The sequence below is a fragment of the Lethenteron reissneri genome, chromosome 65, assembly GCF_015708825.2.
Source record: "Lethenteron reissneri isolate LAM-NWPU_2019-01 chromosome 65, ASM1570882v1, whole genome shotgun sequence".
Taxonomy (NCBI): Eukaryota; Metazoa; Chordata; class Hyperoartia; order Petromyzontiformes; family Petromyzontidae; genus Lethenteron; species Lethenteron reissneri.
Genome location: NC_083843.1, coordinates 4,803,872 through 4,825,645, shown reverse-complemented (window position 1 = coordinate 4,825,645; position 21,774 = coordinate 4,803,872). Strand labels below are relative to the sequence as shown.

The 21,774-nt window shown below is 51.3% G+C and overlaps 1 protein-coding gene across 2 annotated transcripts in view; it reads left to right on the top strand.

The window, feature by feature from the left end:
- The first annotated feature begins 325 nt into the window (after positions 1-325).
- LOC133359731 (protein phosphatase 3 catalytic subunit alpha-like) overlaps positions 326-21,774 on the top strand; it is a 46,052-nt gene continuing 24,603 nt past the window's right edge. For both annotated transcript variants that reach the window (XM_061578256.1, XM_061578255.1), the window contains exons 1-5: positions 326-461; positions 9,361-9,564; positions 13,025-13,149; positions 14,305-14,416; positions 14,992-15,137. In XM_061578256.1, the coding sequence (XP_061434240.1) occupies positions 407-461; positions 9,361-9,564; positions 13,025-13,149; positions 14,305-14,416; positions 14,992-15,137 (642 nt within the window). In that variant the 5' untranslated portion in view covers positions 326-406. The remainder of the gene's footprint in view (positions 462-9,360; positions 9,565-13,024; positions 13,150-14,304; positions 14,417-14,991; positions 15,138-21,774) is intronic.

The following is a 21,774-nucleotide window of genomic DNA, read 5'->3' as shown; positions in this document are numbered from 1 at the left end:
GGCGGCCATGTTGGGTGGGGTGTAATGTTCAGCATGGCCGAGGCTTGGCGACGATGTTGGGTGGGGGGTAATGGGCGTGGTGGCCATATTGGGTGGGAGGGGGTAATGTTGGGCGTAGCTACCATCTTGGGTGGGGAGTAATGTTGGGCGCGGCGGCCATGTTGGGTGGGGGGGTGTAATGTTGGGCGTGGCCGGGGCTTGGCGGCCATGTTGGGTTGGGGAGAGTAACGTTGGGCGTGGCCGATGCGTGGTGGCCATGTTGGGTGGGGGGGGGGTGCAATGTTGGGCGTGGCCGGGGCTTGGCGGCCATGTTGGGTGGGGGTGGGCTTGCAGCCCGGAGACGTCACCGCGCATCCGGGTCTCGGGTCTCAGCTCTCTTCTCGGTCTCCGTCTCTTCGCGTCCCCCATGGCCGCCCCGCTCAAGGACGGGAAGCTGCCCACGACGGAGCGGGCGGTGAAGGGTGAGCGGCAGGAGGAGGAGGTCGACGGCGAGAGGGCGGCGGGGGGACGGGGCGTCGCCTTGAGCCCATGCGGAGCTGGAGGCGAGACTCGGGCTGTGCGGCCTAGCGCCATTAGCAAAGCCTCGGTCGCGCCTAGGTTCTCTGCGGCGAATGGCGCCTTGTGGGGCCCCCGGGGGTGGTAAGGAGAGCGGGGTGGTGGTGGTGGTGGGTGGTGGTAATGATGATGGGGCTATTAATGGGTTGCGTGTCGGTGTGTGTCTGTGCTGCTGTGTGTCAAGTGTGCTGCTCTATGTTTGCGCTGCTGTGTCTGCTGCTGTGTGTGTCAGTGTTTTGTGTGTTAATGTGCTGCGGTGTGTGTCAGTGCTGCTGTGTGTGTCAATGTGCTGCTGTGTGTGTCAATGCGCTGCTGTGTGTGTCAATGTGCTGCTGTGTGTGTGTCAGTGTTTTGTGTGTCATTGTGCTGCTGTGTGTGTCAGTGCTGCGGTGTGTGTCAATGTGCTGCTGTGTGTGTCAATGTGCTGCTGTGTGTGTCAATGTGCTGCTGTGTGTGTCAATGTGCTGCTGTGTGTGTCAATGTGCTGCTGTGTGTGTCAATGTGCTGCCGTATGTGTCAATGTGCTGCCGTGTGTGTCAATGTGCTGCTGTGTGTGTCAATGTGCTGCTGTGTGTGTCAGTGTGCTGCCGTGTGTGTCAATGTGCTGCTGTGTGTGTCAATGTGCTGCTGTGTGTGTCAATGTGCTGCTGTGTGTGTCAATGTGCTGCCGTATGTGTCAATGTGCTGCCGTGTGTGTCAATGTGCTGCTGTGTGTGTCAATGTGCTGCTGTGTGTGTCAGTGTGCTGCCGTATGTGTCAATGTGCTGCCGTGTGTGTCAATGTGCTGCTGTGTGTGTCAATGTGCTGCTGTGTGTGTCAGTGTGCTGCCGTGTGTGTCAATGTGCTGCTGTGTGTGTCAATGTGCTGCTGTGTGTGTCAGCGTGCTGCTGTGTGTGTCAGCGTGCTGCTGTGTGTGTCAATGGGCTGCTGTGTGTGTCAATGCGCTGCTGTGTGTATCCTGCTGTGTGTGTCAATGTGCTGCTGTGTGTGTCAATGTGCTGCTGTGTGTGTCAGCGTGCTGCTGTGTGTGTCAATGGGCTGCTGTGTGTGTCAATGTGCTGCTGTGTGTATCCTGCTGTGTGTGTCAATGTGCTGCTGTGTGTGTCAATGTGCTGCTGTGTGTGTCAATGTGCTGCTGTGTGTGTCAATGTGCTGCTGTGTGTGTCAATGTGCTGCTGTGTGTATCAATGCGCTGCTGTGTGTGTCAGCGTGCCGTGTGTGTCAACGTGCTGCTGTGTGTGTCAATGTGCTGCTGTGTGTGTCAATGTGCTGCTGTGTGTGTCAATGTGCTGCTGTGTGTGTCATTGTGCTGCTGTGTGTGTCAATGCGCTGCCGTGTGTGTCAATGCGCTGCCGTGTGTGTCAATGCGCTGCCGTGTGTGTCAATGCGCTGCCGTGTGTGTAAATGTGCTGCCGTGTGTGTCAATGTGCTGCCGTGTGTGTCATTGTGCTGCCGTGTGTGTCAATGTGCTGCTGTGTGTGTCAATGTGCTGCTGTGTGTGTCAATGTGCTGCTGTGTGTGTGTCAATGTGCTGCTGTGTGTGTGTCAGTGTGCTGCTGTGTGTGTCAATGTGCTGCTGTGTGTGTCAATGTGCTGCTGTGTGTGTCATTGTGCTGCTGTGTGTGTCAATGTGCTGCTGTGTGTGTCAGTGTGCTGCTGTGTGTGTCAATGTGCTGCCGTGTGTGTCAGCGTGCTGCCGTGTGTGTCAATGTGCTGCCGTGTGTGTCAATGTGCTGCTGTGTGTGTCAGTGTGCTGCTGTGTGTGTCAATGTGCTGCTGTGTGTGTCAGTGTGCTGCCGTGTGTGTCAATGTGCTGCCGTGTGTGTCAATGTGCTGCTGTGTGTGTCAATGTGCTGCTGTGTGTGTCAATGTGCTGCTGTGTGTGTCAATGTGCTGCTGTGTGTGTCAATGTGCTGCTGTGTGTGTGTCAGTGTGCTGCTGTGTGTGTCAATGTCCTGCTGTGTGTGTCAATGCGCTGCTGTGTGTGTCAATGCGCTGCTGTGTGTGTCAATGTGCTGCTGTGTGTGTCAATGTGCTGCTGTGTGTGTCAATGTGCTGCTGTGTGTGTCAATGTGCTGCTGTGTGTGTCAATGTGCTGCTGTGTGTGTCAATGTGCTGATGTGTGTGTCAATGTGCTGATGTGTGTGTCAATGTGCTGCTGTGTGTGTCAATGTGCTGCTGTGTGTGTCAATGCGCTGCCGTGTGTGTCAGCGTGCCGTGTGTGTCAACGTGCTGCTGTGTGTGTCAATGTGCTGCTGTGTGTGTCAATGTGCTGCTGTGTGTGTCAATGTGCTGCTGTGTGTGTCAATGTGCTGCTGTGTGTGTCATTGTGCTGCTGTGTGTGTCAGTGTGCTGCTGTGTGTGTCAATGCGCTGCTGTGTGTGTCAATGCGCTGCTGTGTGTGTCAATGCGCTGCCGTGTGTGTCAATGTGCTGCCGTGTGTGTCAATGTGCTGCCGTGTGTGTCATTGTGCTGCTGTGTGTATCAATGTGCTGCTGTGTGTGTCAGTGTGCTGCTGTGTGTGTCAATGTGCTGCTGTGTGTGTCAGCGTGCTGCTGTGTGTGTCAATGTGCTGCCGTGTGTGTCAATGTGCTGCTGTGTGTGTCAATGTGCTGCTGTGTGTGTCAGTGTGCTGTCGTGTGTGTCAATGTGCTGCTGTGTGTGTCAATGTGCTGCTGTGTGTGTCAATGTGCTGCTGTGTGTGTCAATGCGCTGCTGTGTGTGTCAATGCGCTGCTGTGTGTGTCAATGCGCTGTTGTGTGTGTCAATGTGCTGCTGTGTGTGTCATTGTGCTGCTGTGTGTGTCATTGTGTATGTCAGTGTGTGTGTCAATGTGTGTGTCAGTGTGTATGTCAGTGTGTGTGTCAGTGTGTATGTCAGAGCGGTAGTGTAGCGGTTAGCGCGCTGCGCTATGAACCTGGCGACCCGGGTTCGATTCCCGCTCACGGCTAACACCAGTGACGATTATCTGAACCGGTCCTGGGCCTCCCCTAGGTCGACTCAGCCTTAAATGAGTACCTGGTGCGGTGTGTAAACATCGCCACTGGGGAGACAAAGGCGGTCGGGCGTGGTGCTGGCCACCCACCCCCTCGTGTACCGTTCCGGCCTTCATAGGTGCTCGCCAACAGCACTTGCCCCTACAGTCTGTTCAGGCTATACGGGGGATCTTTGTCAATGTGTCTGTCTGTGTGTCAGTGTGTGTGTCAGTGTGTGTGTCAATGTGTGTGTCAGTGTGTGTCAGTGTGTGTGTCAGTGTGTGTGTCAATGTGTATGTCAGCGTGCTGTGTCAGCGTGCCGTGTGTCAGTGTCCTGCTGTGTGTCCGTGTGCTGTGTGTGTGTCGGTGTGTTGTGTGTGTCAGTGTGCTGTGTAGTGTAGCGGTTAGCGCGCTGCACTACAAACCCAGCAATCCGAGTTCGATTCCAGCTCACAGCCAACAGCAGTAATGATGATGATGATCTGAACCGGTCCTGGGCCTCCCCTAGATAGACTCAGCCTAGAATGAGACAAAGGTGGCCGGGCGTGGTGCTGGCCACCCCCACCCCCCCGTGCCATGCCGGCCTTAATTAATGCTGCTCGCTAACCGCACTTGCCCCAACAGTCTGTTGAGGCTACACGGGGGATCTTTGTCTTTATCTTTGTGTGATGTGCGTGTCTGTGTGCTGCTGTGTGCCGGTGCTCCGATTAGCGCCGTCGGCTCCGCAGGGTGTGAAATAAGTTCAACGCAGACCGTGCCGTGTGCGCCAGGGGTCATGCGGTTAGCGTAATATTGAAGCGTCCGTCAAACTTAAGAATGGCTTCACATTCGATGGGTAGTCAGTGAAATTTAAGACAGAATCTTGGCTTTTAGAACAGGCGAGTTATATCCGTAAGTCCTGCAGCGAGGGATACTTTTTTCAAGGCAGTGACACTCCCAGTCTAAGCGCGCCGCAGTGGCTAGAATATGTTAACTACCTCGCCTGGTATACAGGAGTTAGTGGGTGCAGTCCCAATCGTGACACCTGCTGTATATCTTACAGTTACATGATAATTTCTCACATTAACATCACTAGCCCCGGCCACTTCTTTTTGACCCTTGGGCTACACCCATTTCAAACCTTTTTAATACGGTCTGCCTCAGCAGCAGACCATGCTTTCCCACCTGATGACGGACGCTTGCGTTGCGCCCGAAACGTCGTGATTTATTTTATTTTCTACCTACGTGACTTTACCGAAAGAACCAAAGAGTATGGATTCCTGCAGCCACGAAAGCTCCAAATCAAGATTGTATATTTGGAGTTAGCACGTCTATATTTCTCCCCGTGGTCGCTTTTACGGGTCCTCTGGTTTTGCCCTCGACATTTAGAATAACGTGTTTAGAGTATTTGGCTTCTGCTATAAATCTCCACGTGGTGGGGATCAGCCCACTTCGTTGAGCTATCATTTGCCAGTAGCAAAATATGATAAAAAAAATTGTACCCTTTTATCTGGCAACAAATCTGACACCTTTTTTTACAAGGAGTCATGTTTGCATTGACCACAATACCTGCAGTCGGAATGCAAACAAAAAACACAACTCTGATAATGTATGCACTGTCATTGAAATTGATTGGTCCACACCCGAGACAGCTTTCCTTAGAGCCTAATCTCACATGGTGTTGGACCAGATGACGCCAAAAAGCTCAGTGAGCCTTACCCGGTAAAATAAAAAAAACTTGAATAGTCTCGATGTCACTCTTTATTTTCCTCTTCTTGGTTCTTTCGGTAAAGTCACGTAGAAGGGAAGTAATAAAATAATAAAAATAAAACATAATAAAACAATTCTCACGACGTTTCGGCCACAACGCAAGCAGCCGTCCTCAGGTGAAAACCAGGTCCGTCGAGGCGACAGAGTCTTAGAGTCGCGGCATCACTCTTTATTCTTACCTTCTTTTTATCTCAGAAGTATGTACGTATGTTCCAGTTCTTTCACACCGTATGTAGCCAACCGTGCTCGTTGGAGGTAGTGTACAGTAAAACCTTGGATTGCGAGCATAATTCGTTCCGGAAACGTGTTTGTAATCCAAAGCACTCGTATATCAAAGCGAATTTCCCCATAAGAAATAATGGAAACTCAGATGATTCGTTCCACAACCCAAAAATATTGTATTCATATAAAAATGATTGATACAAAATACCTTTTTTTTATTTTTCTTATTTAAATTTAATATAAAGTAATCAAATGTATTAATTAAATTTAATCGTGGCTGGTATGAGGGAGACGAGAGAGAGGAGAGGAGGGTTATTGTGTAGGATGACTTTCACTTGCAGTACAGTTACTAAAGAACAGTCACTACACTCGGACACAAGATAAAAAAAATGCTTTACGCACACACACGTGGTCACAACACTATAGTAAACACCGTAGCTCGCACGGATGTTGACTATACGAATGAGGCACGCCGACTGAGACCGAGCATGGAAGACGATTAGCTACAATCCCGCAGCGAGAGAGAGAGAAGAACCATCGGCTCAGTTGTGATCACTTGACGCTCGGCAGACAAAGCGTATACTGTACGTACTACAGGACTCGTAATGCAAGACCTCGCTCATTTATCAAATTAATATTTATTTTCAAATTTTGCTCGTCTTGCAAAACACTCGCAGACCAAGTAACTCGCAATCCAAAGTTTCACTGTATAGTGTAGAATATAGTGTGAGTGTTGCACTTCTTTCGCACCGTACATACCCAACCGTACTAATCGGAGGTGCGGAGGAAGGACAACAAACTAAACACAAAAAGCAGTTTTAAAGAAATTAGTCTGTGAATTTAGATGATGGTTTAAAATTGCATCAGCTCCAGTGGCTTGCTAATATCGGAAGCAGGAGCGTTCCAGACGGCCGCAGAAGCGCATCTGAAAGCGCCCGATGTGGTGATCGTATTTTTTCGATGGCTTGCCAAAAGCCACCGCTGTTGCTGCCGCTGCGAGTATGACCCGGAGTTCGCGTGACGATCGCTCCTGGATGAGATCAGCGAGGTAATTGTGGTTCATTTGTGGTGAGCACTTTGTGTGTGCCAGGTGCCTCACTCCACGAAGCACATTTAATGGGCTCGCTAAAATGAAATCTTCCTCGCAGAGGGAAGAGAAAAGGAAACTCTGTTACTCCCATTTTCATGCGAGATTGTATTTAATAAAAAACACATTTGTATCTTCCGAAGGGAAAATTGACTTTCCGCACTCCTCAGCCAGACCGATGGCATTCAAGTCTTGTGCTGTTTTTAATTTGACAACGTTTTCCTCGCAGCGTTCAGTTGGTGGTGCTCACAGTTTTATTTAAAATTACATTTGTATAAAAAAATAATAGCAGCCGGGTTGGGCACTTGGAACAACATTGTCCCGGATAGGTGCAAAACCATCGATGAGTTTAAGTAAAAAAAACGGTGTGTTTTTAAGTCTTTTAACAGTACTATATAATGTTGTTTGTCTCTTAACCGTAATTCTTGAATATGTTTGAATGTTAGGTTAGTACTCATACTTCATCTGTGCTGCTCTCCAGTTTCCTGGGTAAAAAAAAAAGTGGGCGAGGTTTTGCCCAATTCTTGCCAAGTTGGCTCAACTTAATTAACATGGTTGGCTACGTACAGTGCGGAAGAAGTTCAACATAAGTAGATACATACACAGACACCCACAGACACCCAAGACCTATAGAGACCCACAGAGAACCACAGATTAGCACGGTTGGATATGTACGGTGCAAAAGAAGTTCATTAGACATACATACATACATACAATTAACTAACTCACTCTCACAACCCCTCCTGACCATCCAAGGCTCAATACAAACCGACTTAAATGCATGTTGGTCATGCCCGGACATCGCAAATTAATAACCAGAATATATCGGCCTTCTTCAACGACGCGAAGCGGCACCGACCTCTCTCCGTCAATTGAAACTTCACAGTGGGGATGTACAAAAAGGCGGGGTACCCTTTCAAAAACACCCAGCACATGCCCTGCTCCAAGCTTTCAACATCATAGCCAGAAAAATAAACCATCTTGGCTCGCTGGAAAGACCTCGAACTGCCTCCCCCCACTCCTCTTTACGGGGAAATGGCGTGACACGCTGCCATAGTTCACGCCACCAGCACCCATAACCTTAAAAGGGGAAGAAAAGGGGGAATTGGAGGTCAGGTGGTCTCCTCCTCGTTCTCCGCCTCCTCCTCCACCCCCAATCACCGACACCAACTCAGTTTAAAACGTGAGAGGAAAGGTGGAGGGAGGCAGGGGGAGGGATAGAAGGATGCCCCCCCCTCTCCTCTCACCCGTTCTCCTTTCATCAGTTAGGATGAGATGGGGCCCATCTTATCTTCGTCACTGGAACAAACCTCACCTCCACATTAAGCAGTCAAGTTCGCTCGCTAAGTTTCTGCTCTTCACTTAAAGTTCACTTATTGTTCCCAAGCTCACCCCACGACCACCACACCCATCATAAGCACCACGATCACGGTTAATGTTTCCCTCTTCACATTCTCATTACACGGCTATCGCTCATTAACCCCATTCATTATATCCGTTCATCATCATCATTTACCATCGTCAGTTCCGCTTTCACCAAGTTCACGCTTCATCACAGATTCACCACCTATTGCTTCCTCTCATCTATTCTATACACCGCATCTACAAAGACAAAGATTCAGACTGTTGGGGCAAGTGCTGTTAGCGAGCACCTATGAAGGCCGGCACGTCACACAAGGGGCTGGGTGGCCAGCACCCTGCCCAGCCGCCTTTGTCTCCCCACTGGCGATGTTAACACACCACACCAGGTACTCATTTGAGGCCGAGTCGACCTAGGGGAGGCCCATGTCCGGCTCAGATAACCGTTATTCGTGTTGGCCTCTGAGCGGGAATCGAACTCAGGTCGCTTGGTTCGTAGCGCAGCACGCTCTGCTATTACATTCACACGCGCGCGTTGTAGCGTCCTCCGAGCGGTGCCTTTGTTGAGGCGCTGTATGAATTACGTTCAGGCAAGGTGAGATGAGAATAGGAGGAAGTGGTTGTCAGCCCCAACACACGAAGCTGCCGCGCATGTATGTTGTATGATTCGTAGAGTGTCTTTTCTCCACCCCACCTTCCCCACACCCGATCTCCCCTTAGAATGCTGCTGATTTCCTCCTCGCCCCCTCCTTCCCCCCCCGTACCTGGTTAAGATAAGATGGACCCAGGATAGAGGAGGGATTGCCACATCAACAGACAAAGCCGCGTGTATTTTTATGTGATTTGTAGCGTGTCCTTTCTTGGCTGCTGCATGCTTCTTCCTCGCCCCTCCTTCACCAACCCCCACCCCTCCCCCCCTTATATAAAAACTCCCACTCACCCTCTTGGGATGGGCATCGAGCATTCCTTCCCCACACCTAGACGCGGGCAAGTGCCAGTAAGTCCCCCCCCACCTCGTCCCCCACGGTTTTTCTGTCTCGCCCCTTCCCCTGAAACCATTGACGTGTTGTGTCGGGCTCTCGCGCTTACCGTGAAAAAAACATTAATAAAATAAATCTCTCCCCGTGTCTCTCTCTCTCCTCCCCCCCGTGTCTTCGTCTCTGCCTCTCCCCATGTTCCTCTGACTCCCCATGTGCCTCTCTCTCCCCGCGTCCTCCCTCTCTGCCCCTCTCTCTCCACATGTCCCTCTGACTCCCCACGTGCCTCTCTCTCCCCGTGTCCTCCCTTTTTCTGTCGCCGTTTCTCTCTCTCCCCTCCACGTCCCTCTCTTCCCCCCCCCATACCCCTTCCTCCCCGTGCCCTCCCCCATGCCCCCCTCCTCTCCGTACCCTCCCACGCCCTCCACCGGTGCAGCGGTGCCGTTCCCCCCTTCGCGCTGCCTCTCCGCGCGGGAGCTCTTTGATGAGGCGACCTCGGCTCCGCGCCTGGAGGTGCTGCGCTCGCACCTCCTGCGCGAGGGCCGCGTCGAGGAGGAGGCGGCCATCCTCATCCTCAAGCGCGGGGCAGAGGTGCTCCGCGCGGAGCCCACGGTGCTTGACATCGCCGCCCCGCTCACTGGTAACCCTCACCTCTCACTCACTAGCAATCACTCACCGGTAACCCCTCACCTCTCACCGGTAACCCCTCACCTCTCACTAGCAATCGCTCACCGGTAACCCCTCACCTCTCACTCACTAGCAATCACTCACCGGTAACCCCTCACCTCTCACCGGTAACCCCTCACCTCTCACTCACTAGCAACCACTCACCGGTAACCCCTCACCTCTCACCGGTAACCCCTCACCTCTCACTAGCAATCGCTCACTGGTAACCCCTCACCTCTCACTCACTAGCAACCACTCACCGGTAACCCCTCACCTCTCGCTCACTAGCAATCACTCACCGGTAACCCCTCACCTCTCACCGGTAACCCCTCACCTCTCGCTCACTGGTAACCCCTCACCTCTCGCTCACTAGCAATCACTCACCGGTAACCCCTCACCTCTCACCGGTAACCCCTCACCTCTCACTCACTAGCAATCGCTCACTGGTAACCCCTCACCTCTCACTCACTAGCAACCACTCACCGGTAACCCCTCACCTCTCACCGGTAACCCCTCACCTCTCACTCACTAGCAATCGCTCACTGGTAACCCCTCACCTCTCACTCACTAGCAACCACTCACCGGTAACCCCTCACCTCTCGCTCACTAGCAACCACTCACTGGTAACCCCTCACCTCTCACCGGTAACCCCTCACCTCTCACTCACTAGCAACCACTCACCGGTAACACCTCACCTCTCACTCACTAGCAACCACTCACCGGTAACCCCTCACCTCTCACTCACTAGCAATCGCTCACCGGTAACCCCTCACCTCTCACTCACTAGCAACCACTCACCGGTAACACCTCACCTCTCGCTCACTAGCAACCACTCACCGGTAACCCCTCACCTCTCGCTCACTAGCAACCACTCACTGGTAACCCCTCACCTCTCACTCACTAGCAATCACTCACCGGTAACCCCTCACCTCTCACTCACTAGCAACCACTCACTGGTAACCCCTCACCTCTCACTCACCGGTAACCCCTCACCTCTCGCTCACTAGCAACCCCTCACCGGTAACCCCTCACCTCTCACCGGTAACCCCTCACCTCTCACTCACTAGCAATCGCTCACTGGTAACCCCTCACCTCTCGCTCACTAGCAACCACTCACCGGTAACCCCTCACCTCTCACCGGTAACCCCTCACCTCTCACTCACTAGCAACCACTCACCGGTAACACCTCACCTCTCACTCACTAGCAACCACTCACCGGTAACCCCTCACCTCTCACTCACTAGCAATCGCTCACCGGTAACCCCTCACCTCTCACTCACTAGCAACCACTCACCGGTAACACCTCACCTCTCGCTCACTAGCAACCACTCACCGGTAACCCCTCACCTCTCGCTCACTAGCAACCACTCACTGGTAACCCCTCACCTCTCACTCACTAGCAATCACTCACCGGTAACCCCTCACCTCTCACTCACTAGCAACCACTCACTGGTAACCCCTCACCTCTCACTAGCAATCGCTCACCGGTAACCCCTCACCTCTCACTCACCGGTAACCCCTCACCTCTCGCTCACTAGCAACCCCTCACCGGTAACCCCTCACCTCTCACCGGTAACCCCTCACCTCTCACTCACTAGCAATCGCTCACTGGTAACCCCTCACCTCTCGCTCACTAGCAACCACTCACCGGTAACCCCTCACCTCTCGCTCGCTAGCAATCGCTCACCGGTAACCCCTCACCTCTCACTCACTAGCAACCACTCACTGGTAACCCCTCACCTCTCACTCACCGGTAACCCCTCACCTCTCACTCACTAGCAATCACTCACTGGTAACCCCTCACCTCTCACTCACTAGCAACCACTCACTGGTAACTCCTCACCTCTCACTCACCGGTAACCCCTCACCTCTCACTCACTAGCAATCACTCACTGGTAACCCCTCACCTCTCACTCACTAGCAATCGCTCACCGGTAACCCCTCACCTCTTACTCACTAGCAATCACTCACTGGTAACCCCTCACCTCTCACTCACTAGCAATCACTCACCGGTAACCCCTCACCTCTTACTCACTAGCAATCACTCACTGGTAACCCCTCACCTCTCACTCACTAGCAATCGCTCACCGGTAACCCCTCACCTCTTACTCACTAGCAATCACTCACTGGTAACCCCTCACCTCTCACTAGCAATCACTCACCGGTAACCCCTCACCTCTCACTCACTAGCAATCACTCACCGGTAACCCCTCACCTCTCACTCACTAGCAATCACTCACCGGTAACCCCTCACCTCTCACTCACTAGCAACCGCTCACCGCCAACCACTTTGTTACTGCTAGCAACCGCTTACCGCTCGCAACCTCTCACCGATAACCCTTACTACAAACCGCTCGGTAGCCCGGCTACCGCTAGCAGACGCTCGCTTGCAACCGGTCACCGTTAGTATCCGCTCACCGGTACCCTCACCTCTCGCTCATTAGCAACTGCTCACTTGCCCGGTTACCGCTAGCAGACGCTTACCGGTAACTTCACTGCCGTTTACTCATCAAGTTACCGCTAACAACCGCTCTACTCGCCAAGTTACATTTATAATCGCTCGACTGGGGGCTACCGCTCGCTTTTTGGCTGTGGTGACGAGTTAGCTGATTATTTAGGCCAGGGGTGGGGAACCTTTTTTCTGCCAAGGGCCATTTGGATCTTTATAACATCATTCGCGGGCCATGCAAAATGATCAACTTAAAATTAGCCTGTTATATTTTGTCAAACATGTAATTTACTCACCGCTAATGCGATGGGCTGGAACTTCTTCTCTTTGGCGAGGCGTGTGATGTTAGCTGGTATTGATGATGTTGCTACTCGCAACTGCTTTTCCAAGTTTGCTCCTAGATTTATTGAATTTCGAGTTCCTGCCTGCGGTTGCCTTGGCAGGGCCAGAGACCAAATGATTTCTCGGGCCTTATACGGCCCGCGGGCCGGACGTTCCCCACCCCTGACTTAGGCAATCGGTCACCTGGGAAACTGGTCCCCTGGTTGGCTAGGTAAAGCGCTTGTTACCTAGGTAACCAGGGGTCCATGTGACTCGCTAAACTAAACAAAAAAACTAAACAGTTTTTATTTTACCAGGTAAGGCCCCACTGAGCTGTGTAGCTCTTTTTCAGAAGCAACCTGACTTATCACAAATGATAGCTCCACCAAGTGGCTGATACCATCGCTGCGTAGAATTTAAAGGAGCAGTCAAATACTCCTCTAAACGCTGTGATGTCGATTCTAAATGTGAAGGGAAAAACCGGAGGGCCCGGGGAAAAATCCACATGACCACGGGGAGAGAGAGAGACACGCAGACTCCAAATATAGAGCAGCAGGCATCGAACCCATAACCTCCTTATACCAGGCGAGGTAGTTAACATCTCCCTGCCACCGTGGTTCCCACCAGTTCACTCTCTCCTCCTTCCTCCCCCCTCCTTTCCCAGTGTGTGGAGATGTCCATGGGCAGTTCTATGACTTAATGAAGTTGTTTGAGGTGGGAGGCTCCCCGGCTCAGACGCGATACCTGTTCCTGGGAGACTACGTGGACCGTGGATACTTTAGCATCGAGGTGAGCGACCCCTCACCACTTACCCGCCCACTCACCCATCCACTCACACTCACCAACTCACTGATCCACCCACTTACTCACTCACTCATTCAACTATTCACTTACCCGCTCACTTACTCACTGACCCACTCAACTACTCACCCACCTACTCACCCACCCACCCACTCACTCACCCATCCACTCACTCAACTCCTCACTGACCCACTCACCCAGCCATCCACACACTCACCCATACACTCACCCACCGATCCACCCATCCACTGACTCAACGACTCACTCACTGACCCACCCACTTACTCATCAACCACTCACTCACCCACTCACTCACCCATTCACACTCAATCTACTCACTCGCCCACGACGAGATGGCGCATCGTTAACGTTCAAGCGACAGTTTCGAGGGCGAGCGTTGGGCACGAGTGCCGATGTGCGGGAAGAGTCATCGAGACGGGGGATTTACGTTGAGGTGAAATTGAGGGATGAACAGTGGACTATAGAAACAAACAAAGATCCCCCATCTTAACAGGCTGTTGAGGCAAGTGCTGTTAGCGAGCAGTTAAGGAGGCCGGCACGGCACATGAGGGGGTGGGTGGGTGGCCAGCACCACGGGGAGGCCCAGAACCGGTTCAGATAATCGTCGCCGGTGTTGGCTGTGAGCGGAATCGAACTCGAGGCTCCGGGTTTACAGCGCAGTGTAGCGCTAACCACTACACCACCGCTCCCTGAAGTGTACTGTACACACTCTCACTCACACACGTAACAGATAGCAACTCGGCATCCCTTAGTACAGCAGCAAAGGGCAAATATCTTGCAGAATGAGTTTTACCAAGAGGGAGGGGTCAATCATTTTGGACCCAGGAACGCAACTCCAGTCTCCCCAATGGTCCTCTTATTTGTCGGATGCGGTTTTGCCCAACACGGCATTTTCCAGGAAGGTAACCCCACCCCCATAATTCGGAAAGGTCTGCCTGTATATTTCTGTGTATATCTCTGCGTGTCTTTCTGTATGCCTCCGTGTGTACCTATGTGGGAGCGCATTGTGTGCCAGACCTGTGTATCTCCGTGTGTATCTCTCTGTCGCAGTGCATATCTGTGTATTTCTCTGTATATCTCCATGTGTATATCGCTGTGTGTGTATATCTCTGGCGAGCGCAGTGCGTGCTGTATCTCTGGGCGCTGAAGATTCTCTACCCTGGAAGCCTCTTTCTGCTCCGCGGGAACCACGAGTGTCGCCACCTCACAGAGTACTTCACCTTCAAGCAGGAGTGTGAGGAGACACGGGGAGGAGACACGGGGGGTAGACACGGGGAGGAGACACGGGGTGGAGAGACGGGGGGAGACACGGCGGGGAGACACGGGGTGGAGAGACAGGGGGGAGACACGGGGGTGGAGACACGGGGAGGAGACACGGGGAAGAGACACGAGGAGGAGACACGGGGGGTAGACACGGGGAGGAGACACGGGGGGGGGAGATGTGTGGTGGGGAGACACGGTGGGGAGACATGGGGTGGAGACACGGGGGGGGGGGGGGGGGGGGAGATGTGTGGTGGGGAGACACGGTGGGGAGACATGGGGTGGAGAGACGGGGGGGAGATACGGGGGGGAGACACAGGGTGGAGAGACAGGGGGGAGACACGGGGGGGGAGACATGTAGAGGAGACACAGGGGGGAGACACGGGGGGGAGACATGGAGAGTAGACACAGGGGAGAAACACGGGGTGGGGAGGGGGGGAGAGACAGGGAGGAGACACGGGGGGTGGGAGACACGGAGAGAGTCTCTGCTTGTGTGCGATGCCTGTCTGTGTCTCTGTGTGCGCGATTGCTGCACGTGGCGCTCCACAGGCCGTATCAAGTATTCTGACCGCGTGTATGATGCCTGCATGGAGGCGTTTGACTGCCTCCCGCTGGCGGCGGTGATGAATCAGCAGTTCCTCTGCGTCCACGGGGGGCTATCCCCGGAGCTCCACACCCTCGACCAGATCCGCAGGGTGAGTTCAGCTCTCGCCGGGGCCATCGGCCCGCTCACGAGGTCGCTCACGAGGTCCCACACGAGGTCGCTCACGAGGTCGCACACGAGGTCGCTCGCGAGGTCACTCACGAGGTCGCACACGAGGTCACTCACGAGGTCGCACACGAGGTCGCTCGCGAGGTCACTCACGAGGTCACTCACGAGGTCGCTCACGAGGTCGCTCGCGAGGTCACTCACGAGGTCACTCACGAGGTCGCTCACGAGGTCACTCACGAGGTCGCACACGAGGTCGCTCACGAGGTCGCTCACGAGGTCGCACACGAGGTCGCTCGCGAGGTCGCTCACGAGGTCGCTCACGAGGTCGCTCGCGAGGTCACTCACGAGGTCACTCAAGAGGTCGCTCACGAGGTCGCACACGAGGTCGCTCACGAGGTCGCTCATGAGGTCGCTCACGAGGTCACTGCTGTGGGTTCCTGAAACCGACGCGCCCTTCCCTCCCTCCCTCGCCTCCCTTTTTTACGATCAGAAGAAACCAAGATGCTCAGTTAGTTGGCCCTTTGTTTCGTTTATCGCGTCATTTCTTTTGCTTTGAACTTTTTTTGGCTTTTATGGACGTTTTTACGTGAAAAATCTAACATATTTACGCCTTTTCCCATGTAACATTAGTTCCATTGTGTACTGTGTTCAGATACAAAAAAAAAAAACCACTCCCAAAAACTCATTGCTTGATCTCCTCCCATCAATCACATTAAACAGGGCACCCTCTACAGTCCAACATCTAAAAAAAGATTGAACACCCCCCGTCAACTGAGCGTGGCGAAATTCCAGTCAAATTTGGCAGAAACCAGAACCTTGAAGATGCGACAGTGGCTGGCTAAGCCGTTTAATTCAATATGTGCACTTTCTGGCCCTATATATCACCAGTTTGGCATTGTTTCTGACAAAGTTCACCAAGCCCTCTCCTATATCTTTGTCTGCCATTCCCCTTAAATCCAAAAATAAGAATCGTTGGGGAGAAATTAAGTTTCAGTTTCAGCAAGATATTACGTAGGAGCTTAAAAAGGCGAGTTGAGGCTTTTACAATGTAAACACTGATAGGCAACTGTTTCGATTTCACCACGGAATAAACATTCTGGCTTGGTGTCCTGTGAAGTGTGCCAGAAAAGTATTTGTGGTCACCGTACCGTGGGCAATGCTCCAGCTCAGGTCACCCTGGCGGTGAGATGATGGGCTAGGGTAGAACAGCTCCCAGTGAGGGTTACACGATCGCTGCAGGGCATAGAGTCTCTCCTAGCGTGGTCTTTTGCGCGACCTTCATACTTGTTGATGATGGAAGCAAAACACACGAGCGTACAGTTGATTTCGTTCTACTTTTGAGAAGTGCTCTTCCCGGACACTCTGCGAAAAAAGGAAGTGGGTACTTTTCTTGCCGACTCGACAGTCGGCTCCGGTAACATGGGACTACCAGGAGCTGACACGTCACCAACACTCATGGCGGACGTGCCCCACCCCCCCCTCCCCCCCACTGCTTTTGAGCGAGACTTCCGCAATTTTTTCGGCGATTCTTATTGAATGCAGTCCCATCATTGCAGCCATCTGAGTAGAGAGAAGCCACTGACTATGTTTGCCCGGTTTCACCAGATCGCCTACCCTAGTGAGATGCATATCGAAGGTAACGCTTCTCAATGGCTAAGCCCACAAGAGAGGGTTAGTCCCGTGTCTGGATTCCGCAAAAGCTGTTCGAGAGTGAGGTCTGATGCAGACCGGGGTTTATTCACTCGGGTAGTGACGGGGGCAAACTGCAGGCCTGTAGGACACTCGTGTAAAAATTGGAAATCTGCGTTAGCGGGGGTACCCATGATATTAATTTAGAATTGCTGCACTGCGCCCCCCTCCAGGTTACTGAGAAAATAAGATGGTGTGGGATACCACGTGAGTGATGGGGCTGTGTACAGAAAACTTTGCACGGCTAGCAAGCGAAAGGTGGACAGTTGACTCCGTACACACACGAGACTTTGCCCGCTTCCCCGCAGTGACAAAGCCTAAGACTCCGGCAGTGGCCACACGGTGCCTCCTATGTGACCAACAGAAATGAGGTGACCTCCTCTGAAGCTTGCCGATCAGATGAGCCGGCGAAACGAGGGGAAAAAAAGCGGTGCCACATTTCGGAAGCAACCAGCTGGTTCATGACCAGGGTTTTCCCTCCAAACGTGAAGGTTTTACACAGGCGCCCCCAAGGTTCCAGTTGTTCCCTCACCCTTTCTTTCAAAGTATCCCAGTTACTCTGCAGCCGTTTATCTCCAGGCCCCAGGAGCACGCCAAGATGTTGAAGGCATCCCTTTTCTCTCCGCGATTGCTTTGGCTATCGCAGGGAACTGGGCTTCTCCCACTGTCCCTTGAGTGGGCCCACTGCATTTCTGCCAATTCATCCTGGAGGACGCACGAGAATATATCTCTTGGCACCCGTGGAGCCGTTCAGTATTGTCGAAGCCTTGTAAGAGGAGGAGAATGTCGTCAGCGTCTGCTGAGAGAGTCAATTTTATACGGGGCTCCTTCAGAGTTTTAAGCAAGGTGAGTCTTCATCGAAGTTGATACAGAATAGGTTCCACGACGAGGTTGTAGAGCTGCCATGACATAGGACAGACAGCCTTGTCTGATACCTCGGCTGAGTTATATAGGAGCAGTTAGTGCCATGTTAACTTTGATGACACACTGGGACGTGTTATGAAGCAAATCGATTATTTGTATTAAGTTAGCTCCAAATCCAAAAGCTTTTAAGAGTGCCGAGTAGATTCCCCATGGTCAACCCTGTCAAAGTATTTCTCTTGATCAAGGGAGAGTAAAGCCAGCGGAAAGTTCAGACCGAGTGATTAGATCTCTGACTAGGAAAATCCCATCATCAGTGGTCCTCCCTGGAACAGTGCATGACTGGTAATTGCCTTTAACCTGAGCCAAAAACCCCCCGTTTAAGCCTTGCGGACACAGCCTTAGCTAGAATCATATAATCTGTGCACAGCACTTGAGACCTGGACGCCAGTCTAAACACTGCTCTCCTCCAGGATTAAGGCACAGAGGTCGCAAACGGGTTTTGATTCCTTACCCGTACCCGTACCCGGCCGCACCACGGTCGCAAACGGGTACCCGTACCCGGCTCTACCCGTACCCTACCCGTACCCGGCCGGGTACGGGTAGGGTTCGGGTATCGGGTACCTGATTGCGACCTCTGGGATGAAGCCATGTTGCAGGCGCGGGTGGGTTGATTCTAGGAACTTGAATTGTGAGAAGAGACAAGACGTTGGGAAATGAGTGACAAACAGTTACTCACCAGTGACTCACGGTCTACCCGTACCTGTACCCGGCCGCACCAGGGTCGCAAACGGCTACCTGTACCCGTATCCGGCCGGATACGAGTAGCCGGGTATCGGGTAGGGGTACGGGTATCGGGTACCTGGTTGCGACCTCTGTTGAGGCATCATGTTACTCTCCACTGCTTCCTCTAGAACATCGTTGTAGTCTTTTCCGCAAGGAGTACCAAAAATGCTGATAAAACTCTCCTGTTAGTCCTTCAATCCCTGGCGATTTGTTTCTGGCCAGAGTGCTCACGGCCATGTCTTAGGTCACTCTTTTCTACCTACGTCAAGAATTATTCCCTCTTTTTCGCCCAACAGAGGAAAATCGTTCCAGATGTCCTATTGGGTATGTGTAGATATACACTCTGGGGAAAAGAGATTATTATAGTATTGAGAAACTTTTGGGGCTATTTGATCATTGTTTGAGGACACGGACCCCATTGTAATCAACGCCGGGTGGCTAAAAAACAGTGAGTTGGCATAGTAGAGGGCACAAGTGGTGCATCGGCCAGTCATCTCAGTCAGTCAACCCATGGAACCTGCTGGGTCTACCCCGTGACCTCCTGCCAGCGGGCGTTCGACACTTCACGTGGCCTTGAACTGCACTTAGCCTGGCACAAGCGCCGTGGTGACCTCACCGCCACCTAGTGGCGAATAGGGAAACCATTTGGCTTCCCTAATGAGAAGAAAAGTGTTGAGCCAGAGTTCTTGTCAAGGGTGTATTTAAACCGTGAGCGTATCAATGCCCCTTTTTGCCTTCTCTTTCTGAAATTCTTTTAGACATTAATTGTTCACCATGTGGTAGGCCTGGATGTCCCCAATCCTCCACCTTTGCTTTATGCTGCAGACCGTGCTCTCAGTATCAAAAATATCATGTTCTTGGATCTTTCGGTAAAGTCACGAAGAAGGGAAATAATAAAATATTAAAAATAAAACATTAAAATTCTCACGACGTTTCGGCCACAACACAAGCAGCCGGCCCTCAGGTGAAGAAACAGAGCTGTCGGAAAGACAGCGTCCTAATGAAACGTCGTGAGAATTTTATTATGTTTTATTTTTAATATTTTATTATTTCACTTCTACGTGACTTTACCGAAAGATCCAAGAATATGAATCCCTGCAGTCACGAAAACTTTAAATCTAAAAATATCATTGTCGGTTCATTGCGTACTTCCCCAGGCATTTGAGTCACACCGTTCTCAAAGAGATTAGTGAAGATGGCGTCTTCCAAAAGGGCATCATGGAAATGCCAGTTTGCAGATCCCCATGGGACTCCTTGTATCTTCGCATGAAGCATAATGAGTTTATGGTCTGCCAGCGGTGCAGCCCTGATACTTGATGCAACAGCATTATTTCCAAGGTATTTTGAAGTGTAAAATCGGTCGATCCTTGATTGCAACACTGTTCTGTCAACTCGACCTGTCGTGACGGTAAAACCCTTGCTGTCTGCCACACGTCAGTCAGAGCGTATACGCGAAGCAGATCCTGCAAAGCATTCAAGATATCGCTGTTGCATTGTTCAGCTCCAGTGTGGTCGAGAACAACATACATTGTGTAATTGTAATCACCTCCCAAAGTGAAGCACCCGCCATTTGTAATGTTCATTGATTGGTGCGTAGACATTAATGAGGTCACGTAGGTAAAAAATGTAAATTAAAATTAATAAAAGTAAAATAAAAATAAAATAAAAATCACGACGTTTCAGAGGCAACACAAGCTTCCGTCTTCAGGTGGAATCGTCACAGCACGATTGCTGTATCAGGTAAGTTTTACTTGATACAGCTATCGTGCTGTGACGGTTCCACCTGAAGACGGAAGCTTGTGTTGCCTCCGAAACGTCGTGATTTTATTTTACTTTTATTAATTTTAATTTTTTACCTACGTGACTTTACCGAAAAAAAAACGAAGCATATGAATCCTTGCAGTCACAAAAGCTTCAAATCTAGAATGAATGAGGTCCTTGTGTCTTTTTTCTAGATTTGAAGTTGTCGTGACTGCAAGGATAATAATAAAATGAAAATAACTAAATTAAGTTATTTTTATTTTATTATTTTTATTTTTCATCTACGTGACTTTACCAAAAGAACCAACGAGTATGGATCCTTGTGTCTTATTTTTTTACATTGAGGGCACTTCCCGGTACCACTTCAGCTTGGTCAAACCACGTTGGGTGACCAAACCCTGGTGCAAACAATGTTGCAACCCCAGAGGAGGTGTGAGAATGTTGACTCAAGAACAAATCCCCACCTTCGCCACGATTATTATCCTCTTCTGCCCCCTCGGTGTGGGTTGCACTGTCCGCTTACAAATTTGGGAGGTCTTTAAATGAATAATCCTTATCCCCACTAGATCCTGAGTTTAAGGAAGGACGAGTCGTGTACGGATGTCCTCTCCAGAGGGATCCAACTTTTTAAAGGTGGCCGGGGGTGGCTGACTGAACCGCCGTCGCCATGGCAGCACATTGAGATGGATTGGGACCTACTGCTGCCAACTCACGTGGGCTCTGTGGTTAGGGGCTCTGCCTTGAGCCACCCATTGGGGTTTCCACTTTGTCATTCCCTCCCCTCGCCACCACTGCTCCATCTCTGCCTTTGGTCTTGCGCTCGATGAGTATCTTAATGTATTGGTATCCATTGTTTAAATACAGATAGTCCCCGAGTTACGATGGTCCGACTTACGATATTTCGATCTTACGGTGGCAATAGCGATACAACAAAATTGTTAAATATTTTAAAATTTGCGCGGCAGGCAAACGCAGCAGCGTACGAGGTTCGATACTGTACGTTGGGACGCTGCCGGGATGTACGCATCTCCTGCCTTGTGTGATGCCTCACTCTCACCAGCGGTCGACGGAGTTAAGTTGTCTCGGTGTTAGCACGTGTAATTTTTTTAAATAAATACATACAGCATATAGTTTATACAGTACGGTACTGTTAATTGCTCTGTTTTGCTAAATTATCACCATTCTTTAAGACTCCTGGGTAGGCTCGGCCATCTTCGACTTACGATATTTTTGACTTACGATGGGGTCGTCGTAACGCATCTCCATCGTAAGTAGAGGACTACCTGTATTATAAAGTACGTTTTTTGGGTCAAAAGGTGCACCATTCGATGCTATCGGAAGAAATTGAGCCTTATTCTTTGGGTCTTTCGGTAAAGTCACGTGGATAGGTTGAAAGAAAATAACAAAAAACTATGACGTTTCCATCACAACACAAGCGGTCGTTTGTGTTGTGATCGAAACGTCGTAATTTTTTGTTATTTTCTTTCAACCTATCCACGTGACTTTACCGAAAGACCCAAAGA